This window comes from Argentina silus, assembly GCF_951799395.1.
Source record: "Argentina silus genome assembly, chromosome: X".
Lineage (NCBI taxonomy): Eukaryota > Metazoa > Chordata > Actinopteri > Argentiniformes > Argentinidae > Argentina > Argentina silus.
This window is the reverse complement of record NC_139653.1, coordinates 48,945,231-48,970,247: the sequence shown is the minus strand read 5'-3', so window position 1 is coordinate 48,970,247 and position 25,017 is coordinate 48,945,231. Positions and strand designations below refer to the sequence as shown.

Genomic DNA, 25,017 nt, shown 5'->3' with positions numbered 1-25,017 from the left:
TAATAAATTAATAAAAGAATCAAACTTCATGAATGTTTTTTGTGACAAAGAAGTATGTGCTCCAATCAATCCATCACAGAAAAATAAGAGTTGTAAAAATGATTGGAAACTCAAGACTGCCATGACATACATGTTCTTTACAAGTGTATGTAAACTTCTGACCACAACTGTAGATAGATAGGATAAGCCTGGGGTAGTTCAGTGGAGTGGGTAGAGGGTTGGTTGGTTGAGTGGTTGGGAGTGGTAGTTGTGAAAGTTCCATAGCAGTTGCAGTAACAATGGAGCTCTCCGAATGTTGGCCTAAATCAACATTCCACCATGTTAAAAGATAGGAGTTTTTGAGTGACAAAAAGCTGAAGTGTAAAAAGTATAATGACTTTGAAAAATATCAATGTGAGCAACTCAAGTCAGACCTCTCTGCACGTTTTAAAGTTTGATTGGTGTGAATAGCTTAAGCTGTAGGAGTAGCAGCATACCAACAAATCTGAAAATAGAGAGAAGGTTAGATACAAGGTTAGCTAGAGGAGAGAAGGTTAGATAGATGGAAATAGATGACAGAAGGTTAGATAAATTAGAGAAGGTTAGATAGATAGATAAACATTTTGAGGTTATTCAGTATGGGTTAGAAGTTTAGTTAGATTGAATGTTGTCAGGTTGGGTAGTTCAGTGAGTGGGTGTAAAGTTGGTTGGTTAACCGAATTAGAGTTTTTGGAGTTAGAAAAAGCTTAATAGTTTAAAAAGTTTCTGTCTGTTCATATGTCACATGTTTTTTCTCAGACACCACTGGGACAAATTTGATGAAACTTGGATGAATGATGAGTCTTGCCATACTGATATGGCATTTACGAAATGACTGAAATGGCTCAAAACTATGGTAAAGATGTGTCTTGCCATAGAGATTCTTCAGGAGTTTCAAGGTGAGGCCAATTCCTCATTAAAAACATCATAATAGGGTGCAAAGTGGACAGCTAGGAGTGTAGCCTAATACAGTAGGCATATAGCCTTGTGATTTGGGAGTAATTCAAACTAACCTACTGCTTATATTATACTATATCATACTGCACTACTACTGATCATATATTGCACTACCTGTAAATACTGTTCATTGCACTTTCTGCTATTTTGCACTTCTGGTTAGACGCTAACTGCATTTCGTTGTCTCTGTACTTGTACTCTGCACAATGACAATAAAGTTGAATCTAATCTAATCTAATCTAATCTAATATTTTGAGAAATCAATGCAAAGCTTAGTAAGAAGCTGACCCCTGAGGGTTAGTCTGATAAACAGACTAACATTTGGTGGAGACGGCCCCTTAGGCTATAGGCCTACTGCATTAGGGGCCATGTCCATCAAACGTGCATTTGTCTACAAAAAAGCGAGGCACGCTGGTTCTGTACCTATTATGATGTTTTTAATGATTAATTGCCGTCACCTCGAAACTCCTAAACAATCTCTACGGCAAGAACTACTGGTACTGGTGTACCATTGTACGTACAAGTCATTTCTGGTTCCTGATTCAGAAATGCAAAAAAGCAGATGTGGGACACCATCATGTGCTCTGGCATGAACATGCCTCACCATGTCATCTCTAAACAGGTATCATGGAAACTAACCTTCAAAATGATAATTCCTGTTGTATTGGAATGACATCTTGAAGGTCATAGATAAGTGGTGGGACGGGGCCAGGTGCATGGAACATTCCAACTGTTGAAGCAAGCCCACTGATAAGTATGAGCAATAACAACAGATGGTTTAATACAATGTCAGTGACAAACTGCAAAAGTAGAGGACAAAGAACTCCTTTGTAACAAAATGTAAATGTTGTGTTTATTTTGCAGAATACCACTGTTGATACACTCCTTCCTCAAAACATTTAGCAAAAAAGTCGAAACAGTTTTTAGTTTTTTGTACAATAAAAACGTTGCACGTAGACCGGCGTCACTGTCGTCGTTTCAAGATGAGTGCTGTCACACTGTTGCCAGTCTTGCCACCAAACTGGAAGTGGGGTGTTGGTAGCTCCTGCACAAACTCAAACCCTGCAGAGCAGAGAGGACAGGTTGAGAATGTCAAAATAGTAGTTATTATCCACAAATAATTCCTCACTATCCTTCAGTATTGCTTTCATTGCGGTAATGCTGCCTCAAAACCGGATGCCTAAAAGCTTAAGCTATCGCTGATCTCTAAACCTCAAAATAGCTTTTGAAAGCTTGGATAAGCAACATCCATCCAACATCTGTGGTCCATCTTTAAACCCAGTAGAGACAACTTGTCATCTGTGGTCCATCTTTAAACCCAGTAGAGACAACTTGTCATTTTGATAGATGGGTTCACATGGCCTTGACTCTAGCAGCATTTCTGTACAGTTCCTCTACTGTTAATGATAAAAACATTTTTTTTTTAAATCCTCCCTTTTTCTAGCTTTGTGACTGCTAATGGCACCTGGTCCTAGCATAGATTTTTGTTTATGATGACCGATGTATAGATGATTCACTTACTGTAGACAAATGTACTTGTTGTAAGTCGCTTTGGATAAAAGCGTCTGCTAAATGTCTAAAACGTCAAATGTAAAATGTTGCTTTGAAACTGTCAAATTGGTTATTTTGTTGATACTCTATTTTCATTCTTCCTATGTGCATTAGTAAATGCTAAAGGTAAAAAAAGGCATTTTCAGAGCTCATATTACAGGCTTATATTACAAGGCTTCCGCTATGACTTGCACTTTCGTTATGACATCTCCCAGCTGTCGTTTTATCTGTCTTTGTTTGGATAACAGGTCAGAGAGCAAAAGGAGCCATCCAAAGTCATTATTAATAAATCAAACAAAGACTATCATAACCTTTGTTGATGACACCCAACTAGTCACTTACATCATACAGAAGCCCCTGTATACACTTAAGTGTAATAAGCAGCATCAACAATGTCTTAATTCAATTTAAACAACCTGTGTTCATACCACTTACAGCAGACTGGCACAAGCAGTACTGGCAGCTGAGGAGTACTGCTTTTAATGAAACTTTTAATGAAACAAACACATACAGTGGCTTCGGAAAGTATTCAGACCTCTTCACTTTTTCCACATTTTTTTGTGCTATAGACTCAATTTAAAATGGATTACATTCATTTCTTTGCCATCAATCTACACGCAATACCCCATAATGGCAAAGCAAAAACATGTTTTTAGAAATGTCTGCAAATGTATTAAAATTGAAATACAGAAATACCTCATGTACTTAAGTATTCAGACACTTTGCTATGACACTTTAAAATTATCTCAAATGCAACAAGTCACTCAATATGTTGAATCAAGTCCAAGGATAATAGTTCATGTGATTTTGGAATTAATATCTTTGTTTTTATAGTCTCTGATTTGCATAGGAATCAATTACACACTGTGTGGATCAGGTTGTCATTACAAACTGAGCAAATGGACACATTTCTAAAAACTTGTTTTTGCTTTGTCATTATTGGGTATTGTGTGTGGATTGAAGGCAAAAACTAAAAAATAATCATTTATTTTCATCCATCATACATTTATATTCATAAATTGAGTCTATAACACAACAAAATGTGGAAAAAGTGAAGGGGTCTGAATACTTTCCGACGCCACTGTACTTAAGGCTTATCATTACGCATCATGATAATGCACCTTGGGACGTCACTGAGGGGAAGCAAAGGGTAATCCCAGAATCTCTGGTGTCAACAAAGTCCGCCTCACCTTGGCTGAACATCTGTAGCAGCTGTTCCTTTGTCCAGTTACAGGAAGTGATGGCGAAGAGTCCTTCCTCCCTCAGTGCCCCCCTCAGGGCTTGGGCGTAGCGTGCTTTGCCCTCCTCAGTGTTGTCAGGGTTCAGGCTTATGGCGTCAAACGTGCCCTTGTCGATGCAGACATCGAAGCCGCTCAGTTCCTCAGAGCAGCTCAAGAAGTCTGCCTCCTGACATGGTGCAAGAGAGACAGCGAGTGTTATGGAAAATACACTGATAGAACCGCTTGAAGGATATACACTTTCATATGACTGATACAACTTGTGTAAATACTGTGATCACATTTTCTCTAGTAAATCCTAGACATTCACCACAGGAGTGAGTTGGAACCCACACATAATACATGCCATTTAGCTGACGCTTTTGTCCAAAGCGCCTTACATTGCAGTGAGTGCATACATTTCAGTATATATGGTCCCAGCGGGAATCAAACCCACAAGCGTTGTTAGCGCCATGCTCTACCAACTGAGCCACAGAGGACCACTGAAACCAGGTGTCTATTGAACGTTTCCATTTATTTAGTCTGGTTTCTTCTTATTTAGTCTGGTTTCTTCTTATTTAGCCTGGTTTCTTCTTATTTAGCCTGGTTTCTATTGATGTTGAAGCTACAATACAGGCTAGCGATAGAGCCTAAAAAGGTTAGGACAGTTGGGGCCTAGAATCTTTCTCTTCCTCTTTGTGAATCGTAACTGATAGGAAACCTTCAGCATCACTCAAGCTTACTCACCATCTTGAGTAAACACGAGAGAAAGGGTCATTTCCCCATGCATGCACTTTCACCCATTTCTTCTAACCTAGTCTCATTCCCAGACACTTCTGCCCAAATGTGCGAAAGGTCTGGTGGACCAACGTGCCAAACTTGGCCTTCATTAAGTCAATAGAAAGACAGAAGAAAAGGGACGGCACATAGCCATTGGCTTTACTTCATATCAGTCATGTCCCACAGCCCCTCCCCCCCAGTGCTTGCACACCACATGTTTCTGATTCAGAACTACACCTTGCAGCCGTGTCTTCAGCTGAAATCAAATAATAACAAATGCTTTACTCCCACTAAGGCCAGGTTTCAGTGGTTGTTATTCCAGGCTTATTCCAGGCTACGCTCCAACCTGACCACTGCGGCTGAGGACCTACCACCAGACAGGGCATGGAACACTAGACCATTAGGGTGAGGTCACCACCCAAGGGTCAGATCATCTGAGGGGTCAACAGTGATTCGGTGTTGAGAGAAATGAGTGTGGCTGTTGGAATGGCTCAGTTTGTTTTTGACTGATCTTCCAATAAACCAAAGCTCAGTAATATGTTTGTACACACACACACACACACACACACACACACACACACACACACACACACACACACACACACACACACACACACACACACACTTCAACAGATGTGTTAAATCCTGTCAGCTCACTTAGAGGCTAGGTGAAATGAAAGGAGTGAATTGCCATTCCCATAGAGGAAGACAAAAGGGCTGGCTTGAACAGAGCTTCCTTGGTACAACACTCTTACTTGGTACATGACACTCACTCTAGCTTGGTCCGACAATGAAAGCAGATTCATTCTTTTTCAAAATGAGTTGTCAACTAAGTTTGCATTAGTTGATAAATCTGTTCAACTTTACAGCCCTCATTTTAACACCCATACACCATCCTTTCCACCCTGCAGCAGTGTAAACACAGCAGAGTTTCCACTCATGGCTAGTATACTAGTATACTCTATGCTGAGTATGCTCCATCACTGGCAGTTGGGGGGAAATTAATGCAGAGCTAACTGGGTTTGCATCAATGGCTGGGTTTGTCTATGGTCTGGGTACCAAAAGACCCCAAGCATAACATAACCTCCCTTGGATGAAATTGAGTGTAGAGGGTGGATAACACATGGAAATGTTTATATTCAAATTCTGCACACATGGCAGTAACACTTTACAGTATGCTCATTCATAAAATATTCATTCTATATATAGACATTTATATATTTTGCTGTTATTGGAGTGCCTACTGAAGTAGCTGAATTTAGCAATGTAACTTAAGCTTGTTGGACTGCAGTCAGTTAGGACAGTGACTAAGTACAAGGAGGTAGACTAAACAAGAGAGTAATTCAGCATAAGAGGTCATGCAGTAAGATATTATGTGTTTCACCAGTTAAAATGGCTTGTATCCATGAATTTCAGAGTCAGCATTCTAGCTAACTTTGTCCCAAGCGGCTTAGGTGTGTACAATCAACCGTATCTGCATGGACTGGACGACAGAGGTTTGTTTACTCTCGTGAAGAGAGCGGAGTTGACCACTTTGATAAATGTCTAGGGGAGGAGGAGGGATGAAATAAACCATTACTGGAGATTACACTGGTTGGCAACCAGAGAGTGCAGGGGGTTCTAACAGTACGTTTTAAGAATGCTTTTCACAGTGCTTTTTTTGTATGTTTTTGTTAATATCTAACTGAGTGTAACAAAAATAATTCAGTGGATTTGGCATAGTACAAGTAACTTCTAATTCATACAATGAATAAATGTTGCTCTATTTATCAATGGAGATCATTTCTGGTCATTATTGACCTACAGATTTTTGCCTAATCAGCATTAAGAGCATCTTTTGCCATTGTTTTCTTATGAAAACTGTGCTAAAAATTATTTCTGTAAAAAAACAAAGATACATACAGTGCCTATAGAAAGTCATCATACCCTGTGAAATCTTTACCTTTTGTCACATTACACCGTGGAAATTAAAATAAATCAAATCTAACTTTTTTGAGCTGTATGTACACATCATAACCCTCATCATCAAAGTGAAAATAAAAAAATTTAAAATTCAGGACAATTATTAAAAATTAATTAGTGAAATACCTGGTTTGGTTAAGTGATCAGCCACTATATTATAAACTTGCTCAGGTGCAACCAATCAACTTCCAGATCAAACACCAGGCTAATTGCCCCCCACCTGACATCAATTGTAGTGGTTTTGATTACTCCAGAATAAAACCAGCTGTTTCTTGAGGATTCCACTACTAGAAGTGCACGGTTCTGCAAAGAATTCACCATGGTTGGAAAAGTACTTTGAAAAGGCCTCTGGGATAAAGTTGTGGGAAGGCACAAGTTAGGTGAAGACTACAAAAAGATTTCGAAGGCTTTAGCTATCCCTCTGAGTACCGTTCAGAGCATCATTAAGAAGTGGAAGGCGTATGGCACCACCAACACCTTGCCTAGATCAGGCTGTCCGTCCAAACTGGATGACCAAGCCAGGAGGACATTGATCAGAGAAGCTACCAAGAGGCCAAAGGCAACTTTGAAGGACTTACAAGTCTTTATGGCTGGGACTGGGACCTCTGCTAGACAGCTGAAGATGGGCAGGTCATTCACCTCCCAACACAACAACGATCCTAAACATACCGCCAAAAGAACAACGCATGTCCTTGAGTGGCCAAGTCAGAGCCCTGACTTAAATCCAATAGAAAATCTGTGGATGGACTTGAAGAGAGCAGTCCATTGCCGCTCACCACGGAATTTGACTGAACTCGAACAATTCTGCAAGGAACAATGGGCAAATATTCTCCAATCTAGGTGTGCAAAGCTAGTAGAGACATATCCAAACTGATTGATGGCTGTAATTGCAGCAAAAGGTGGCTCTAAAAAGTATTAAATCAGGGGACTGATGACTTTTCCAATCCTGTTATTCTTGTTTTGCATTTTTTTATAAATTTTCAGAACTGTCGCCTTTTTTCCCCCCATTAGTTTGATGTTGTATGGCTAAATTTGTACATACACATTTTTTTAATGGGTTTTGATTTCAGGCTGTACAACAAATATAGTAACTATTTCAAAGGGGTATGATGACTTTCTATAGGCACTGTATACATCGGCAGATACATCGGTTATCTGTGAATTTTGCCCCACATAAATCGGCATCTGTATTGGACCTAATAATCCAATATCTGTCGGGCTCTAGATGTATGTATAGTATTATGAATAGCCATCCTGTATGGAACACACAAAACATATGTGGTCCTTCAGAATCTGTTTGAGGTCTACGCACCACAAATACATCCCAATCCTGACCAACTGAATAACTGCATGGAATCAAGGCTCAACATGGTCCTACCTGAACTTTCACATTCAACAAATTCTCGGTCTGCAGAACACTTCTGGCAAGTTCCACAGAGGCTGAAGAATAATCTATTCCTGTAATATTTGTGAATCCATGCTTGGCCTTGAAAAGAAAACAAACAACAACAACAACAACAAAGTTAATTATAAAAGAAATGCGCTGAACAGAGGAATAAACTGTTCTGTAACTCCTGTGTCATCATCCTAAGTGTAACAAAGGTGTAATTTACATTCCTTACATTTTGCTTTTTAGAGTTACTTTAATTGAGCGTAACCCCTCCATGACCAGAAACATTAAGCCCAGCGCAGGAAAATTAAACATGTGGTGGCATCCTTCCCAAATTCACATGAGTATTCCCCTCATACCAATTCAACTAAGAGGACACCATTTCCTGTGCCGATATCCAGTATGGCAGCGTTTTCTGGAATATTTTTCTTTTCCATCCACCGGAGTACACGGTCCATGCTCCCCTCACCAAACCTTTGAACAAGAGGGGAAAACAATGCATGACCAGAAATGTTACTTTGGGGTTCATGGGCAGACGGACAGAACACACAAAGTCAAAAATCCCATCTAAATTGACATAAAGTTAGGGCTGGGGTTAGGACTGGACCTAGCATAACCTAGCGTTCTGGATCACAATTAACACAACAGCACACTCATAAGGATTGGCTAATTCATCTGTAGACTGTTCCACCCGGTTTGGCCAGCACTGGTTTTGTTTGGGAGTCGATTGTGGTCATTGAGACACAGAGATTCATTATATTACAGCAGCAGCATGGCAGTGTCAATCATCTTTACCATATCTCACCCACGTCTCCGATGTCTTTGAATGTCTGCAATTCTCTTTGGTATGCTTCATCCCAGCTAGAACAGACAGAGGAGCATTGCACATCATGAGTAAATGTCACTATCTGGGATAAAATAAATAACACGTTTCAAAGAACACGATGAGACACAATGTAGCCATTCTGCTATGGCCCAGTTGGTGTCGTTTTTAAACACTTATTACAGCACTCACTATTCTTTCGTTCCAAGCTTTGAAGATATAAAATCATCTTCTGAGACTATGTCCTCTTCGGATTTCGAGGTGTCTTGACAGCCACGCGTGCATCCTGAATCCTGCATGCTGACAATTTCGTAAACACGAAACACGCTGACAGTACTCGGAAATACACGTCATGCACTAACAGGCATTGCAATCTATCCCCCTTCGACTTACAATGAGTAATACATATTCATCAACTTCTACGCACATAATCCGTGTGTTCAGATAAATAAAGACCATACAAAGACAACTGCTTTGTTACAGTTATTATAATTATCAACTACAGATCCCATATAAGTTTCCTGTGTTAAGGCGAGTCAGCAACCGCAGGGGGTGGTGGGATAGATGGGGATGTTTCCATCATGGCGGCGTCTATTTCGGGTTATACTTTTAGTTCTGTGTGTTATCACAGTGCCAACAGCAACTCCGATCATGTAAGTACCGAAAACTATTTTTGCAGAGTTACGAGAGAGTGCATGATCTTATGGCAGTATCCCATCGGCGTCCCTGATCGCTATTCTCAATCATTTCTGCGATGTGTTTTCCAGTGGCACTGGCAGTGTCATCTTCATCTCAGTAGCACTGGGTTAGCTTGCTACCTCTACCAGCTAACTTGCTATAACCTAGCAGCAGAAGAGCAGAGATGGTGCTAACTTGTAACGTTGGAGTAGACACCCACGCCACAGCAAGCAACGTTTTGCTAGTTAGTTAGCTAGCTTAGCTATGCTACAAGCTATGTCAACTGACTTCCGTGGTCCTGCACCTAGCTAACTAACTAGCTAGCTAGCTAGTTAACAGTGTGACCGTAGCGTTGTGAATGATAAACATTATAATTGATAGCTCGCTGACAGTGCTACGAATTTAGCAATTATATCTGATCATGTTTCACAGTCAGATGTGTTGTGCGGAGAAAATGAATACATTTGTATCCCCACCCCTAACTGACGTTAGCATCTAGTTAGCCTAGTTGGACTAGGAAGTGATATCTCTGATCACCTGCAGCTTGCGTTCTTTGCATACTATAGCAAAGGGTACCTTAACCAAAAGTAGACTTAGATAACATTAATGACGTTGACAGCTGCCGCAAAACATAGCTAAGCAAGCCGTGGCTTTCCCTGATTTTCAGTGTCGATAGATTGCCTGTTGATTAGTCTATCCACATCATGTTCACAATTGCTCAGTCTCTGGCAGTGCAGGGCGGTTGGTTCCTTGAGATACAGAGTCAGTCCTCAGACTATTCTACTTATGCATAGACGAAGGCCTACTACGTAACTTAAGGGCATGGCGATTTAACGTTAATGTAGTCTGCCTTTGATTTGGGTATGTTTTATAAGATTATGTTTATGATCGCAAATTCGATAGACAGATTGATAGATTGCAGGTGGTTATATCTGCCAGTCCCACATTTGTCACAATAATCATATCCCTCAACACTATTTTGATATAGACGTGCTATACTTTTGTTTCTACAGGAGGGATTCCTTTTAGGGGAAGTTAGGCAAGAGGAGACTGTCAGCATCAGTGACACACAGATGAGCAGTGCAGAACTCATCCAAGTAGTAGGTAAGGCCTTGAATAATCCTATAAATTGACTTGTAGGGACACAACACAAAAGAAATCTGCGTATTTGGCTTGTTTTGATGATTAGGCTTCATGCACAAGTTACTGTGGAATGCTGTCTAACACGACTGGCAGGTTTAGCTTTAAGATCAAAAGTGGCTTTCTGTTGTCAGTTACTGGTAGCAATCCTTTTATAGCTGTATTTGGATTCATGTTATGTAATCTGTTTAAGACAAGACTGTGATTTATCAGCAGTCTTATTTTATAGTGGTGGACTGAAGCCCTATCAGGGTTATTTAAAGAATTATTCAGGGTAGCCTACATGTTGTTTTCTCTGTGATTAGTGTCAGCCTGTATGATTTTGTATAGTAAGTAACCATATATTTGCGGTGTTTTTTTTTCTTAACAGAAGTCCATAATCATGAACCTTGTGCACAACTATTTAGGTAAGATTTGGTGTTGCTGTCACATTGAAAGTATGTACAATCCACTCAGTGTGTCGTCTTGATGACATTTTGTAGAAATGTCTATTTTTTTCCCTTTTTTTGTTTGTTTGCCATTTGACTATCCACAGACTACTCTAGTTATGGCTTCATGGATAAGTAACGTGATTTAATGAATTCCTCATCCAAAGTGTGAGCAAGCTTTGTGTTGATCATGTCAAGTTCTTCCATTTTACAGAAGTGACTAATTGTCAGTGTACAGTACGAGACCCCCCACCCTGCCAGACCCCACATGACGTGTGTAAGCTACGATGGAGGAGAAATCTTGAGGAGTCGTGTGGAATTATATTAAAGTTATCTTAACTGTTATTCTCTGCATCATTTCCCCCAGCTTTTATGACTATGCTGGCAAAATCAACACAGAAAGTCTTAACAGAATTCTTAAAGATAGACGAAAAGTGAGTATCTGCTGTAGTTGTACGTTCTTAAGACAGTAGGCCGAATCAGTAGAGGCCTGGCTGGTATTCTATAGATCAAAGTCTGTACATTTAGTGAACCAACTAATATTGTTTTTAATAAACTGTAAATCAAGTGTGTTTTTCATAGCCCAACCAACAGATAATAACTAGAGGTGACACTGACTGGAGTCTCCTAATGACCCCCCTTGCCGTCCTCTACTCCCTGTGTAGAATGTCATCGGCTGGTACCGGTTCAGGAGGAATACACAGCAGCAGATGTCCTTCAGGGAACAGGTCATCCATAAGCAGCTGACCCAGCTCCTGGGTGTGCCCGACCTCGTGTTTCTCCTCTTCAGCTTAATCTCCACAGCCAACAACTCTACACATGCTCTGGAGTATGTGCTTTTCAGACCCAACCGCAGGTATGACTACCCCTCCACACACACACAGTCACTCACTCACTCACTCACTCACACAGACACATACACACACTCACTGTTGTTCACATTAAGCATCACAATAGGCTGTGTGAACATTTCATTTGTCAATACATTGGCCTCTCTACACACAAATTCAACCTTATCTTATCGATGACGCATGCAGCTAAATCAGCTGAAAGTTTACGCAGTGGATCTGTCGCGATGCATTCACCATAAGTGATGTCACCATAAGTGAATGCATTCACAACAATTTCAGCAAAATCCCTGCTACGATAGTTGAGAGATATCAAACCACTTGGCCAGCTAGCATATTTTATTCCGTCATGTTGGTAGGTACAGTCGATAGCTAGTTGCAGTTATTGAGAAACTTACCTCATGTTTATTGCAAACCCTTACTGTTAGCTGGTTTACGCAGCTAAGTACTGGTAACATAATAATATATGCCATTTAGCTGATGCTTTTATCCAAAGCGACTTACATTGCAGCGAGTGCATACATGTTTCAGTATATATGGTCCCAGTGGGAATCAAACCCACAACCTTAGCGTTGTTAACGCCATGCTCTACCAACTGAGCCACAGAGGACCACAGTAGTTGACCATGTTTGTAAATGCGTCTCTCTGCTGTTTGACAGACAACGAGTCAGAATGTATGAAAAATGTAATTCAACTGTCAATAGACGATTTGTCAGTTGTCACCGGCTGGTAGAGAAAAGCAGATAGAAAGCAGTTTGATTGGGCAGGGTTTTGCCCCCCAGCTGAAAATTAAAACGTTCACACCCTATTATGATGTTTTTAATAATAACAACATATCGATGAACATGCATGCATCTGAATGCACCGTTATTCTGGGGAGTATTATAAATTTCATAATGTATCTACACACATACATACATATACACACAATGTTGACTCTTGAGCCTATGCCTCTCGGTCTTCATTCCCACGCCATTGCTCAACTTGAACAGGCAGGTCAGTCTGTGTGGGAGGCAGGGAGCAGCTCTGTCAGTCTGTGTGGGAGGCAGGGAGCAGCTCTGTCCATCAGGCCCAGCCGCGTAGCCTTCAGTCATTACAAGTTGCCAGCTTGAAATTGAAAGTGAATCACTGACTACCACTGTCCTCATGAAGACACATTTTACATTTACATTTATGGCATTTAGCAGACGCCTTTATCCAAAGCGACTTACTTAAACAAATGTATTTGTTGTAAGTGAATCATCTATCCATCAGTCATCATAAGATAAAGTAATCAATGCTCAGACCAGGGGCCATTCGCAGTCACAATGCGAGTAGAAGTATTATTTTTTTTATTAACACACAAAAACATCTGAACATGGTAGGTAAGAGAGAATTACAAGTGTAAGCCGACTCCCCCCATTTACATTTTTAAATGTTTGACATTTAGCAGACGCTTTTATCCAAAGCGACTTACAATAAGTACATTTGTCTAAAGTAAGTAAATCATCTATACATCAGTCATCATAAGCAAAAATCTATGCTAGGACAAGGTGCCATTGGCAGTCTCAATACTAGAAGATTTAAATGTGTTTATTATTATTATTATTATTATTATTATTATTATTATTATTATTAACAGTAAAGGAACTGTACAGAGGGGTAGTGGGGGGTGAAGAGGTCTTTAGGAGGGACAGTCAAGATGTAGCCTGGCATGGCATGTATCCAGCTTGACTTTCAATGAGAGACTGATCTTCAGGAAAGTCTGTGAAAGAGAAACATTTGTCCTTCACGCCAGTGGCACAGAGACTCCATTGAATTGGAGGGAAGGAGCCATTGCTGCCTTGAGCCCTAAAGGCTGCTAGTTAAGGGGGCAGATACATAGAAGTAGGATACAGAATAACCAGTCATATGTAAATCGCACATGAAAGAGATGTCAGGTCTGTTCATGTCAAGACCAGTTGGAGGTTTGTCTGTCTTGGCTGTTCGGCTCATGCTGGGGACTTAAATGCTACTGTGTCTAGAGCCCGCAGTGTGTTTTGTTAGTGTCTGGACAACAATGAAACTAAATAGCATCCCCACCACGTGCTGTGTGAGTAACAGTGACCAAGCCATTTAAACCCGTGATGAATCTCTGAAGCAAAGCTAAAACAATGGAGACGGTTGTCTCTTGTAAGCCTATACTGTCCCTAGGTTGTCCATGTCTGCTCTTAGGCTAAAGCTCTGTGTCCACCCAGCTCTCAGGGCTGTTACTGTTAGCGTGACGTTAGGCTAAAGCTCTGTCTCCACCCAGCAGGTACAACCAGAGGGTCACCCTCAGCATCCCCAACCTGGGAAACACCAGCCAGCAGGAATACAAAGTGTCCTCTGTCCCAAACACCTCACTCAACTACGCCACAGTCATCAAAGAGCATGGGTGAGGGCCTCCCGCGTGTGTGTGTGTGTGTGTGTGTGTGTGTGTGTGTGTGTGTGTGTGTGTGTGTGTGTGTGTGTGTGTGTGTGTGTGTGTGTGTGTGTGTGTGTGTGTGTGTGTGTGTGTGTGTGTGTGAACAGACACCCCACTCTCCTAGCTGGTATATACAGCTGGTGTAGTCGAGTAGATGTCTCCTTAGAGGGCCTTCATTCTATTTTAACTGCAGCTAATATTACTGATATCATCATTTGGTCAGGTAGAAAAAAACTATTGAAAGGGCATTCTGCCCTCAATATTATTTGAAGGGATGAAGGAGTATACTTTGTTAATGTGTACTTCTGTAAATGATTATCTTGGTGGATGTATTACATGGTTTGGTCAAGTCCATATATACAAGTCCCTCTACTGTAGGGGTGTTTCGTAACTGACATGCTGATTGAACCTTGATGTGATGAACATTTTGCAGGGCTGAATTCTTTGACAAGGATGGTGTAATGAAGGATATCAGAACAATTTTCCAAGTCTACAGTGCACTACAAGATAAAGTGCAGGTGAGCATCTGTAGCTGTTAGCAAATTTGTAATCCATCACTCGATACCAGTTGCATATTGTACACATATATATATATATATTACACCCACACACACGTATGTATGTATACACTCACCGGCCACTTTATTAGGTACACCTTGCTAGTACCCTTTTGCCTTCAGAACTGCCTTAATTCTTTGTGGCATAGATTCAACAAGGTGCTGGAAACATTCCTCAGAGATTTTGGTCCATATTGACATGATGGCATCACGCAGTTGCTGCAGATTTGTTGGCTGCACATCCATGATGCGAATCTCCCGGTCCACCACATCCCAAAGATGCTCTATTGGATTGAGATCTGGTGACTGTGGAGGCCATTGGAGTACAGTGAACTCATTGTCATGTTCAAGAAACCAGTGTGAGATGATTTGAGCTTTGTGACATGGCGTGTTATCCTGCTGGAAGTAGCCATCAGAAGATGGGTACACTGTGGTCATAAAGGGATGGACATGGTCAGCAACAATACTCGGGGAGGCTGTGGCATTTAAACCATGCTCAATTGGTACTAAGGGGCCCAAAGTGTGCCAAGAAAATATACCCCACACCATTACACCACCACCACCAGCCTGAACCGTTGATACAAGGCAGGATGGATCCATGCTTTCATGTTGTTTACGCCAAATTCGGACACTACCATCTGAATGTCGCAGCAGAAATCGAGTCTCATCAGACCAGGCAACGTTTTTCCAATCTTCTATTGTCCAATTTTGGTGAGCCCGTGCGAATTGTAGCCTCAGTTTCCTGTTCTTAGCTGACAGGAGTGGCACCCGGTGTGGTCTTCTGCTGCTGTAGCCCATCTGCTTCAAGGTTCGACGTGTTGTGTGTTCAGAGATGGTCTTCTGCATACCTTTGGTTGTAACGAGTGGTTATTTGAGTTACTGTTGCCTTTCTATCATCTCGAACCAGTCTGGCCATTCTCCTCTGACCTCTGGCATCAACAAGGCATTTTCGCCTTGAACTGCCGCTCACTGGATATTTTCTCTTTTTCGGACCATTCTCTGTAAACCCTAGAGATGGTTGTGTGTGAAAATCCCAGTAGATCAGCAGTTTCTGAAATACTCAGACCAGCCTGTCTGGCGCGAACAACCATGCCACGTTCAAAGTAACTTAAATCACCTTTCTTCCCCATTTTGATGCTCGGTTTGAACTTCAGCAGGTCGCCTTGACCATGTCTACATGCCTAAATGTATTGAGTTGCTGCCATGTGATTGGCTGATTAGATATGTGTTGACGAGCAGTTGAACAGGTGTACCTAATAAAGTGGCGTGTGTGTGTGTGTGTGTATATATATATATATATATATATATATATATATATATATATATATATATATATATATACACATACATGCATGCATACACACACACATATATATATGCGCATGTCCATTTGCTTTGGTGGACAGAAAATGATATGATTCTTGAATCATGAGGTTTTGTTCCTTCTGTTTCTAGGCAGTCTGTGGAGAGGTTGAGCAGAGTGAGAGTGTGAGGGGGAACATCCAGGAGGAGGTGAACAAGCTCAAACAACAAATTGCTCACAGGAAACGAAAGGCTGCAGAGGAGGAGAGAAGTGAGTGACAGGTTTGGGTTCCAAGAAGTAGGGTTGTTTAACTGCTCTAGGGTTGTTTAACTGCTCTGAGGCGCTCCCCTATCCAAACATTTCACCACATCCTAGATCCTAGGAAGTATTTCCCAAAGAGACATTCCAAAGTCCAGATGTTTGTTTTGTATGTTTTTTTTTTTTTTTGGGCTGTTTGAGGTTTCTTTTGCTTGTTTGACTCTGTGCGTCCCTCAGGACTCCAGGAAGCGCAGAACCCAGAGGCAAGTCCTACTCCAGCGGAAAACACAGAGCCCTTTGAGACCTCCCTCCTGTCCAGGGTGGCCTTCCACACCCCCTCCGCCCCAGAGCGACCTAGTACTTCTACCAACCCTCCTGCCTACGCAGACCTCTCATCCCAGGACCACTCCCTGCCCTCTTCCTCCCCCACTCCCAACAGTGCTGCACTGCTCCCCCGGCCCCAGGCTGTGGGCTCCCCTGGCCACCCCACCCCGAGCCCCCTGGGTCTGGGTTTAGGTTTAGGCTTGGGCCTGGTCGCCAGCCCTGGTCCCAGTTCCAGTCCCAGCACCCCTTATCTGGGCAACGGGGACGGCTCCAGCTCTGACTCTCTGGACAGACAAGCCGCAGGGCAAGAAGATGATGATGATGATGAAGACGACGACGATGATGAAGATTGCGACGACGATGAGGACAGTAGCGAGTATGAGAACCTGGTGAGTGAAGCCACACAGTTGCCCACAGTTTCCACCAGTGTGTTGGCCCAGGGTCGCCCCGCTGCCCTCAGTCCGGACGGCGATGCCTGTGGCTCATAGAGATGGAAAATTGCAGGCCACCGGTGGCGTGGGTGACATAATAACTGATGCACCCAGAGAGGATGGCATCCCAACCAATCAAATATAGACAACTATTAGATCACAGAGGAAGTGCCAGCCCTGAAAATTAAAGGCATGCGCAGGTGGTATTCCGCTGTGTGTAATTCTCTTTGTCTTAGTTTGATCTCCTTTTTGGGGGGGCGGGGGGGGGGGGGGTTGTGTGGAAGCAGTCGGTTGTGTGGAAAAGCTAGTCTGTTGGAGCTTGGCTGCCCCTTGTGGATGTGTTTGGTATAGCAACGGAGGAGGATGTCAAAACGGAATAGACGCTCACCTGTTCGCTCGCTCTCTCCCTACGAATAGACCCACCTGGCTCTCTCTGGATCATGCTGCGTCACATCTGAACCACCAACTCTGAGCATCCAATTGTACCATTACCTCTTGCACTATTTTTGCCTTCTTTTATTGATTTATTTAAGAAAAAGCAAAGGGAAAATGTTCTGCGGCCTTCAAACGTTTTTTTTTTTTGTAAGACAGGCGAATGGTTATCACCTTTTTACACACACACACACACACCCCTCCCACACACACACACACACCCCTCCCACACACACACACACACCCCTCCCACATACACACACCCCTCCCACACACACACACACACACACACACACACTATGATTTCTTTAGCCTGCATGGTTCTGACAGTCGGACTTGGACTTTGGACTAAGTTTTTCAATTTCCTTTAACAATCAATAGTATGTCTTATCATGTGATTGCCTATTTTGATGTCATAGAATATACATTTTGATCAAAATTTGACATTGCCACTACTATAGTGGCAGCTCCTTTTATTTTTGACAAAATAACAGTCATTAATGTCACTTGTTTGACAGATGTCAATGTCTCATTCTTATTGAATAACACTGAAATTGTATGCGCTTTGCTGCACTTGACAAATTTAGCGAATTTCTTTATTGTGCTTTTACCAATGCTGTCATGTTGTCCAACAAGTAGAGACCGTCTGAGCTGAACAAGCTCAGCTTTGAATTGTGCATTGTATAGGGTTCACAGGGCAAACACAACGTACTGTAGCTTTACTAATCAGACGCTTAAGGTCACCTGCCTGCTGCTGCTGCAAACAGAGAGCTATCAGTAAAGAAACTGCATCTACATCAACCTCTCTGCTTCTTCCATCTCATGTCCTAACACTGCTGGCTGTCTCTATTGCTGCTGTAGTGACACTGATCATGACAACTTGGTGATGGGGCCTCTATTTGACTCGTGTGTGTGTGTGTGTGTGTGTGAGAGAGAGAGCCGGGGCAGTGAATCAGAGATGACCTGTCTGTCTCGTCGAAACCAATATAGACCTCATGCATTGAAAACTGATTGGGCTAATAATGTGTGTGGACCTTTGATGACGTGTCAAAATCACCTTGATTCAGTATCCAGTGCCTTTCATACTGGCAGTTAAGAGTTCCTTAACGGTTCCTAACTGCACACAAAACACAGGGAGCATCTGGAGAGAGGAAAAATATGTCTCCTTCTATTATAATTAGAGTATGCTGTCCTCCTGCATTACTCAAGAATTGGTGTACATACAACATCTTCACCCCACAAGTTAAGAACTGGCACCTTGTCCAGTATCTAGTTGTCACAGAGTACCCTGCTTGCCTCACCCGAATTGCATCCTCACATCTCATCAGGCTGTGTTTGATAGCTTTTATCCCGTCAGATAGGTACTGCCACCAAAGTAGACCTGTTCCTTCAGGCACTTCATGCTCACTTGCTGTTTGGGACTGGAATTGCATCATTCATCACACATACCGACAGTTAGAGGGAGACCCGTGTACAGATAGACCCTTCATGGCCAACTAAGAGGGATGCATGTGAATCACACATTTAGAGGTCAGGGCCAGTGACTTCATAGAGGAGACCTGGTCACAAGAGGAGACAGTGATTGGCTACGGTGCTGAATGTAGGGGAGTGGGCATGTACAAGTCAGACAGAATGGGACACTGGGACCTGGACGACATTGAGCACGATACTGTGATGGTCAATATGAGAAGTCAAGTGACGGTCACTTTAAACTATGGAAAACAAGGAATAACAAAATCGCAACGTTTATAATAACAAAGCAGAGGGTGAAAGGAGCGGTTTCCATTTGAGGACTGGAATTAAATTAAAAAATAAATAATAAAAAATGGAAGTTAAGAACAAGTAATGAATATTGAATGTACAGGAGGGAGAGGGCAGCATTCAAACAGCACTTATTTATGAGCATCTCAGTCAGGGATCAAGTGGCTGGCAGGAGGAAACGACACTTGGATTGGTCGTCCTCTAAAATGCTGAATTCTAAATCAACCCCAAGCCCCTACCCCCTAGATACTCATGGAGCTACTCGATGTGAGAGGATTGGATCGATAAGCAGGAATAGCCCCATCCTTGCCTTTTGATTGGCTGGGTGGACATTTTTGCCGTATTTTTGCCACCTATCCAGTCCTCTCAGAGCAACAAAAGTGCCTGGGAGATTTATTTAACCTTTATTTATACTGGGAAAGACACACTGAGACTGGTGCACGCTGTCCACAATATTTACACAATAACAAAACAACACATGAAAAACACAACACAGTTAAATACAGAAATCAATACGTTGTCATCATCATGAAACCACAGTATATTAGGAGAAACAAACCAAGGAGGCCCTCAATTAACAACCTAAATTGCCCAGGCGGCACCAGAACATCCAACTGAAATGTTTCCTGTAGTTTGGTAGGGGCTTGGGGTTGATTACGGGCTCAGCACCACACGATTTAACCCCTTGCTGGATGTGGCCCTTGAGAAGGCTGCGACTTCTCCCTGAAGCACAAAGTCCTATCACACCCTTGATCATTCTTAGTTGTTTTCTGGACATGTCTGTATCATAGACCAACCTTGTGTGGTCATAGTTACTTACTTATTTGGGGGACAATAAAAGATACATGCTTATTTGGTTTTCAGTGTCGTTTGTTCTCATTTTGTACATCCAAACATGGAAAGGTCTGGTTGAACTTTAATATCATTTTTACATTTTTTACATTTAGCAGACACTTTTATCCAAAGCGACTTACAACAAGTACATTTGTCTAAAGTAAGTGAATCATCTATACATCAGTCATCATAAGCAAAAATATATGGTAGGACCAGGTGCCATTGGCAATCACAATGCTAGAAGAAGGAAGGATTACTTAAAACAAAAAAAAGTTTTATTAACAGTAGAGGAACTGTACAGAGGGGTAGTGGGGGGTGAAGAGGTGATATCATCATGAATTCAATGTACTGGACAGGGTTATTATTTATACATATTTATATGATTATGTAATTTGTATTAGCCTAATTATGATAGCAAACATTATTGTGATTTAGCACAAATGCACTTCTATGTATTTTTATGTTTGTATTTGTCCTTTATTTATTCATGGGAGTCCCTTTGAGACCAAGGTCTTTTTTCAAGGGAGCCCTGATTACAAAACATAGACACATCACTATGATTTGCATCAAGATTTTAAAAGGACACGATTTACACAGGCAATAAAAATGTTTACAGACAACAATCAATTACAACCATATATCCACTGAGGAATCCTTAATCAAGTTCCTAAAACTGCCTAATGCTACTAAAACAGCAAGTCTTAGAGTATCCTGCAGGTCATTCCAACACCCGAGGAGCACAATGACCAAAGGCAGTTCTATCCAGCTCAGAGGAGACATGTGGGACCTTGAGGACTAACCAAGCTGTGTTTCAGGGGTTTCCACCACTACTACATAGAGAATCCCGGTGATAACTGGTTGTGGGTTTGATTCCCGCTGGGACCACATATACTGAAATGTACGCACTCACTGCAATGTAAGTCGCTTTGGATAAAAGCGTCAGCAAAATGGCAGATATAAACAGATGAAATGTTGCTTTCCCGGTTATAACAATGCATCTGTTCTGAATGACTTCCAGTCCACAGCAGAGTCAGTGTGTCTAGCTTTGGCCCAGGCAGTATTGCTTGTATGGACAATAATATCTGCCATTTAGCTGACGCTTTTATCCAAAGCGACTTACATTGCAGTGAGTGCGTACATTTTTCAGTCAATATGGTCCCAGCGGGAACCGTAGTCTCTGACAGTTCATTAGTAAACCATGGATTATGTCTATCCTTTATCCTTGTTTTTTTTAGTGTTCCTCACTTGTTTGTCATATTCGGTTCTACTTACACAAACTTACAGTTGGTACCAATTTGCATTTGGCAAAGAGGATGAGAAAATGGAAAAATAAACAAATTTGACTTGGTTGATCTTCCATCCTTTGTTCAGATAAAACCACATGATGATGACACACTGATGTTGAAGAGAATTCAATGAAACAGAATGTTGTGTTTCTGTTGTCCACAGCACTCCAGTGTGAAGTGATGAGAGGGTACCCAGGTGCTCGCTGTATGGTGTATGTTGTATGTCCTTTATGGTGTATGTTGTATGTACTGTATGGTGTATGTTGTATGTACTGTATGGTGTATGTTGTATGTACTGTATGGTGTATGTTGTATGTCCTTTATGGTGTATGTTGTATTTACTGTATGGTGTATGTTGTATGTACAGTATGGTGTATGTTGTATTTACTGTATGGTGTATGTTGTATGTCCTTTATGGTGTATGTTGTATGTACAGTATGGTGTATGTTGTATGTACTGTATGGTGTATGTTGTATGTACAGTATGGTGTATGTTGTATTTACTGTATGGTGTATGTTGTATGTCCTGTATGTTGTATGTACTGTGTGGTGTCCTTTGTCCTTAGTTTTTTAACAGGAGCATGTTTGTCTGCAACAGAGTTAAAGGCAGTGGAAAAATAGGCAAGGGCTAATTCAGGGTCAGGTATGTGGGACACATTTTCTAAATCACACAGATACATATCATGCAAAAAACTTTGGTCATTGAAGTTTCTAAAATTCCTCATAGAGATACCTGGGTTTATGTTTAGGAATCCTAGTGTCTCTGACACAGGCAATAGGGCAATGATTACTGATATCATTTTCAAAAACACAGCTGGATATGTATATCATAATGCAAGGTATTCAAACCGTTTGGCTACAGTTGTGGAACTTAAAACCGCTGCGGTAAAACAGTTTTTCATTTGTTTGATGTTATTTGAGCCCTCATGGACTATGATGGCCTCTGGCCTCTGCCAATGGTGGAGAATGGATGGAAGCCATTCAGTGATATCCTTTACCCGTGCCCCTGACTAGCACATGGTTTCTGCTCCGGGACCCCGACGTTCCTCACCATCGAGCTGCCGATGATGGCTGGTGGAAGTTGAGTGGCCGCAGAAGTCTGACTACTTCTGTGCCTCCTCAAGGACCAGTCAGAGGTGGGGGGAACCACTGGCAGTGGAGCCGTTGAGGAGACCCCCCGCACTGGAACCCCAGACTCCAGGGAAGGCTCCGGGGCACCGTCAGGAGCTGAGGACGCTGCCGGGGCCTAGACCCTCGAGATGCCCGGGGAGGACGAGCCAGAAATGGATGGAGCCAGGATGTCAGGGTCCAGCAGGGCGAAACCATTGGCCAACTCCACCAGGTCGTCTTTACTGGGGCAGAACTTGGGAAGCGTCACCCGTTTGTCCTTAACTCCTGGTCACTTGGGACCACAGATTCGGGGGGGCGGGCAAGTCAAGGAAAGGTACCCAGGCTAAACAGCTCCCCTTCCCCAAGGGCCGAACTCTTTGAGGTCTGCTGTATTAGCTGGTCCTGGAGAACAGTAATAAAATCGTCTCTATCTCCCATCACCTCTGTGAGGTGGAGGATATCAGCCTGCGGTTCAATAAGGCGATTACATCCATCACACACAAAAGAGTCATCCGAGAGCAACCCAGTGTGTCCTTTCACTGTCAACAGAAACATCACATCAACAGACACATTCCATACTTCAAGGAATCCAAGTTACTTTGGTAACAGTACTGTAGCGATCTTACTAAGACAGTTATAATAAGAGCATGTCCGAACGCAGATATAGTTCTAAAGATAATCATTTATTGACAACGAACACAGGCTACTGTATGGCCTTTGCACACGCCAACACATGCTACTGTATGACCTTAGCACACGCCAACACATGCTACTGTATGACCCGAGCACACGCCAACACATGCTACTGTATGACCTGAGCACACCAACACATGCTACTGTATGACCTTAGCACATGCCAACACATGCTACCGTATGACCTTAGCACACGCCAACAAAAGGCTGCTCTTTCTTGGGAGAAACAGACTTGGATCCCTCATTCTTGTCAGGTTGGAAAGACAGATAACAACACAATGCATTCTCATATCACCCAACACTTAGTCCCGCCCCCTGCTGCCCAGCCAACCACAACTATTACCAAACGAACTTGGATTCCTTGAAGTGTGATGTTTCTGTTGACAGTGAAAGGACACACTGGGTTGCTCTCGGATGACCCTTTTGTGTGTGTTGGATGTTGTTTATTATTGAACTGCAGGCTGATATCCTCCAGTTGAGGTGATTACAGCACTGTTCATTACACACAACTGATGGCCAACATCAAATACACTGGGCATCCGTGTGGTTGGCAGACAGAAGGTGAGTGACAGCTGACACTTATACTGGAACACAATTGGTATACTGAACCAGGAACACAACTGGTATACTGAACCAGGAACACAACTGGTATACTGAACCAGGAACACAATTGGTATACTGAACCAGGAACACAACTGGTATACTGAACCAAGAACACAACTGGTATACTGAACCAAGAACACAACTGGTATACTGAACCAGGAACACAATTGACAACAATTGTTAACGGGCAGGGTGGGGTGGGGGTCGCTACACTGCCTCCTCACTTCTCCACACTACCTCACCCACGAGGGAACAGATCAAGTCTAACACACAGTCTTTAAAGCGCCCAAGGGCTGGTTTGCCTTGTTCTTCATATGTGAAAGGGTCTCATTTCTCCAGAATACTGAATAATAGAATAAAGAATCCAAGCACTATGTTTACAGTCTCTAGTTTTGGAACTGAAAACAAATTGGAATACAGTTGTGTGTTGTTTTCGCTAATTTGCACAGGCGTCATACTTTTCCCAGAAGTTTCCCTCAAAAACTGGAGACGGTAAACAAAGTTCTTGGATTCTCTTTTATTTCGTATTTTGGAGAAATTAAAGTAGGATGAACAGTGTTGTAATCACCTCAACTTCAAAACAATTGTACAGTAAATAAGTTGACTGAAAAGTGTAGTGCTTATTTGACTTATTATCAGTCTTGCTTTTTACGGCTTTGCGTTTATTTGAAGCCAGTCCACGGTTTTGATGTAGGCTGAAAAATTGCGGGAGCTTGGAGTACTTATTTGATTATTAAAGATTTGACATGGAGTCAAATCTTTAATCTACATGCCTATTATTTGAGAACAGTCAATTGGCCAAAAGGTGCGATGATGTGACGTTTTTAATGATACCAACCTATCACTAGCCGCATCATCACATTATGAATCGGTGTCACCTCGAAACAGGTTTCGTCAAATCTGGCCAATCAGTCAAATTTTTTAAATTCCGCATCTGTATGGTAAGACGCATCATTCACCCAGGTTTCGTCAAAATTATCTCAGTGGTGTCTGAGATAAAGCGTGTGACATACGAACGGACAGAGACCGATCCATAGTCCCCTCCCGATGTCATCATCGTGGGGGACCTCCTTGAGCAAGCAGCGACCAGCCTTGTGTGACGTCATTTGGTAGTGGGAGGGACATTGATGTAAACAAAAACAGTCGCAACCATGCAGAATTTGACAGATGGTTGATATGCCAGGTATCAAATTCATTTTTTACGTAGTT

The 25,017-nt window shown here is 42.1% G+C and overlaps 2 protein-coding genes across 3 annotated transcripts; one reads left to right on the top strand and one right to left on the bottom strand.

Moving 5' to 3' along the window:
* Positions 1–1,844: 1,844 nt before the first annotated feature.
* eef1akmt2 (EEF1A lysine methyltransferase 2) lies at positions 1,845–9,030 on the bottom strand. The gene is made up of 6 exons (XM_083695459.1): positions 8,891–9,030; positions 8,671–8,736; positions 8,235–8,349; positions 7,864–7,971; positions 3,717–3,933; positions 1,845–2,037 (listed from the first exon to the last, which is right to left on the bottom strand). The coding sequence occupies exons 1-6, from the start codon at positions 8,995–8,997 to the stop codon at positions 1,940–1,942; spliced, it is 711 nt and encodes a 236-aa protein (XP_083551585.1). The 5' UTR covers positions 8,998–9,030; the 3' UTR covers positions 1,845–1,939.
* A 239-nt stretch (positions 9,031–9,269) lies between these two features.
* Positions 9,270–20,135, top strand: abraxas2 (abraxas 2, BRISC complex subunit). Of its 2 annotated transcripts, none has more exons than XM_083695458.1 (9): positions 9,270–9,351; positions 10,390–10,480; positions 10,887–10,923; positions 11,312–11,378; positions 11,610–11,800; positions 14,068–14,187; positions 14,651–14,735; positions 16,230–16,347; positions 16,573–20,135. In XM_083695458.1, exons 1-9 carry the CDS (start codon positions 9,280–9,282, stop codon positions 17,145–17,147), a joined length of 1,356 nt encoding a protein of 451 aa, XP_083551584.1. In that variant the 5' UTR covers positions 9,270–9,279; the 3' UTR covers positions 17,148–20,135. The 2 variants fall into 2 exon arrangements, with proteins under 2 accessions (XP_083551584.1, XP_083551583.1); XM_083695457.1 differs by having other exon boundaries at positions 14,065–14,187.
* Positions 20,136–25,017: the final 4,882 nt, after the last annotated feature.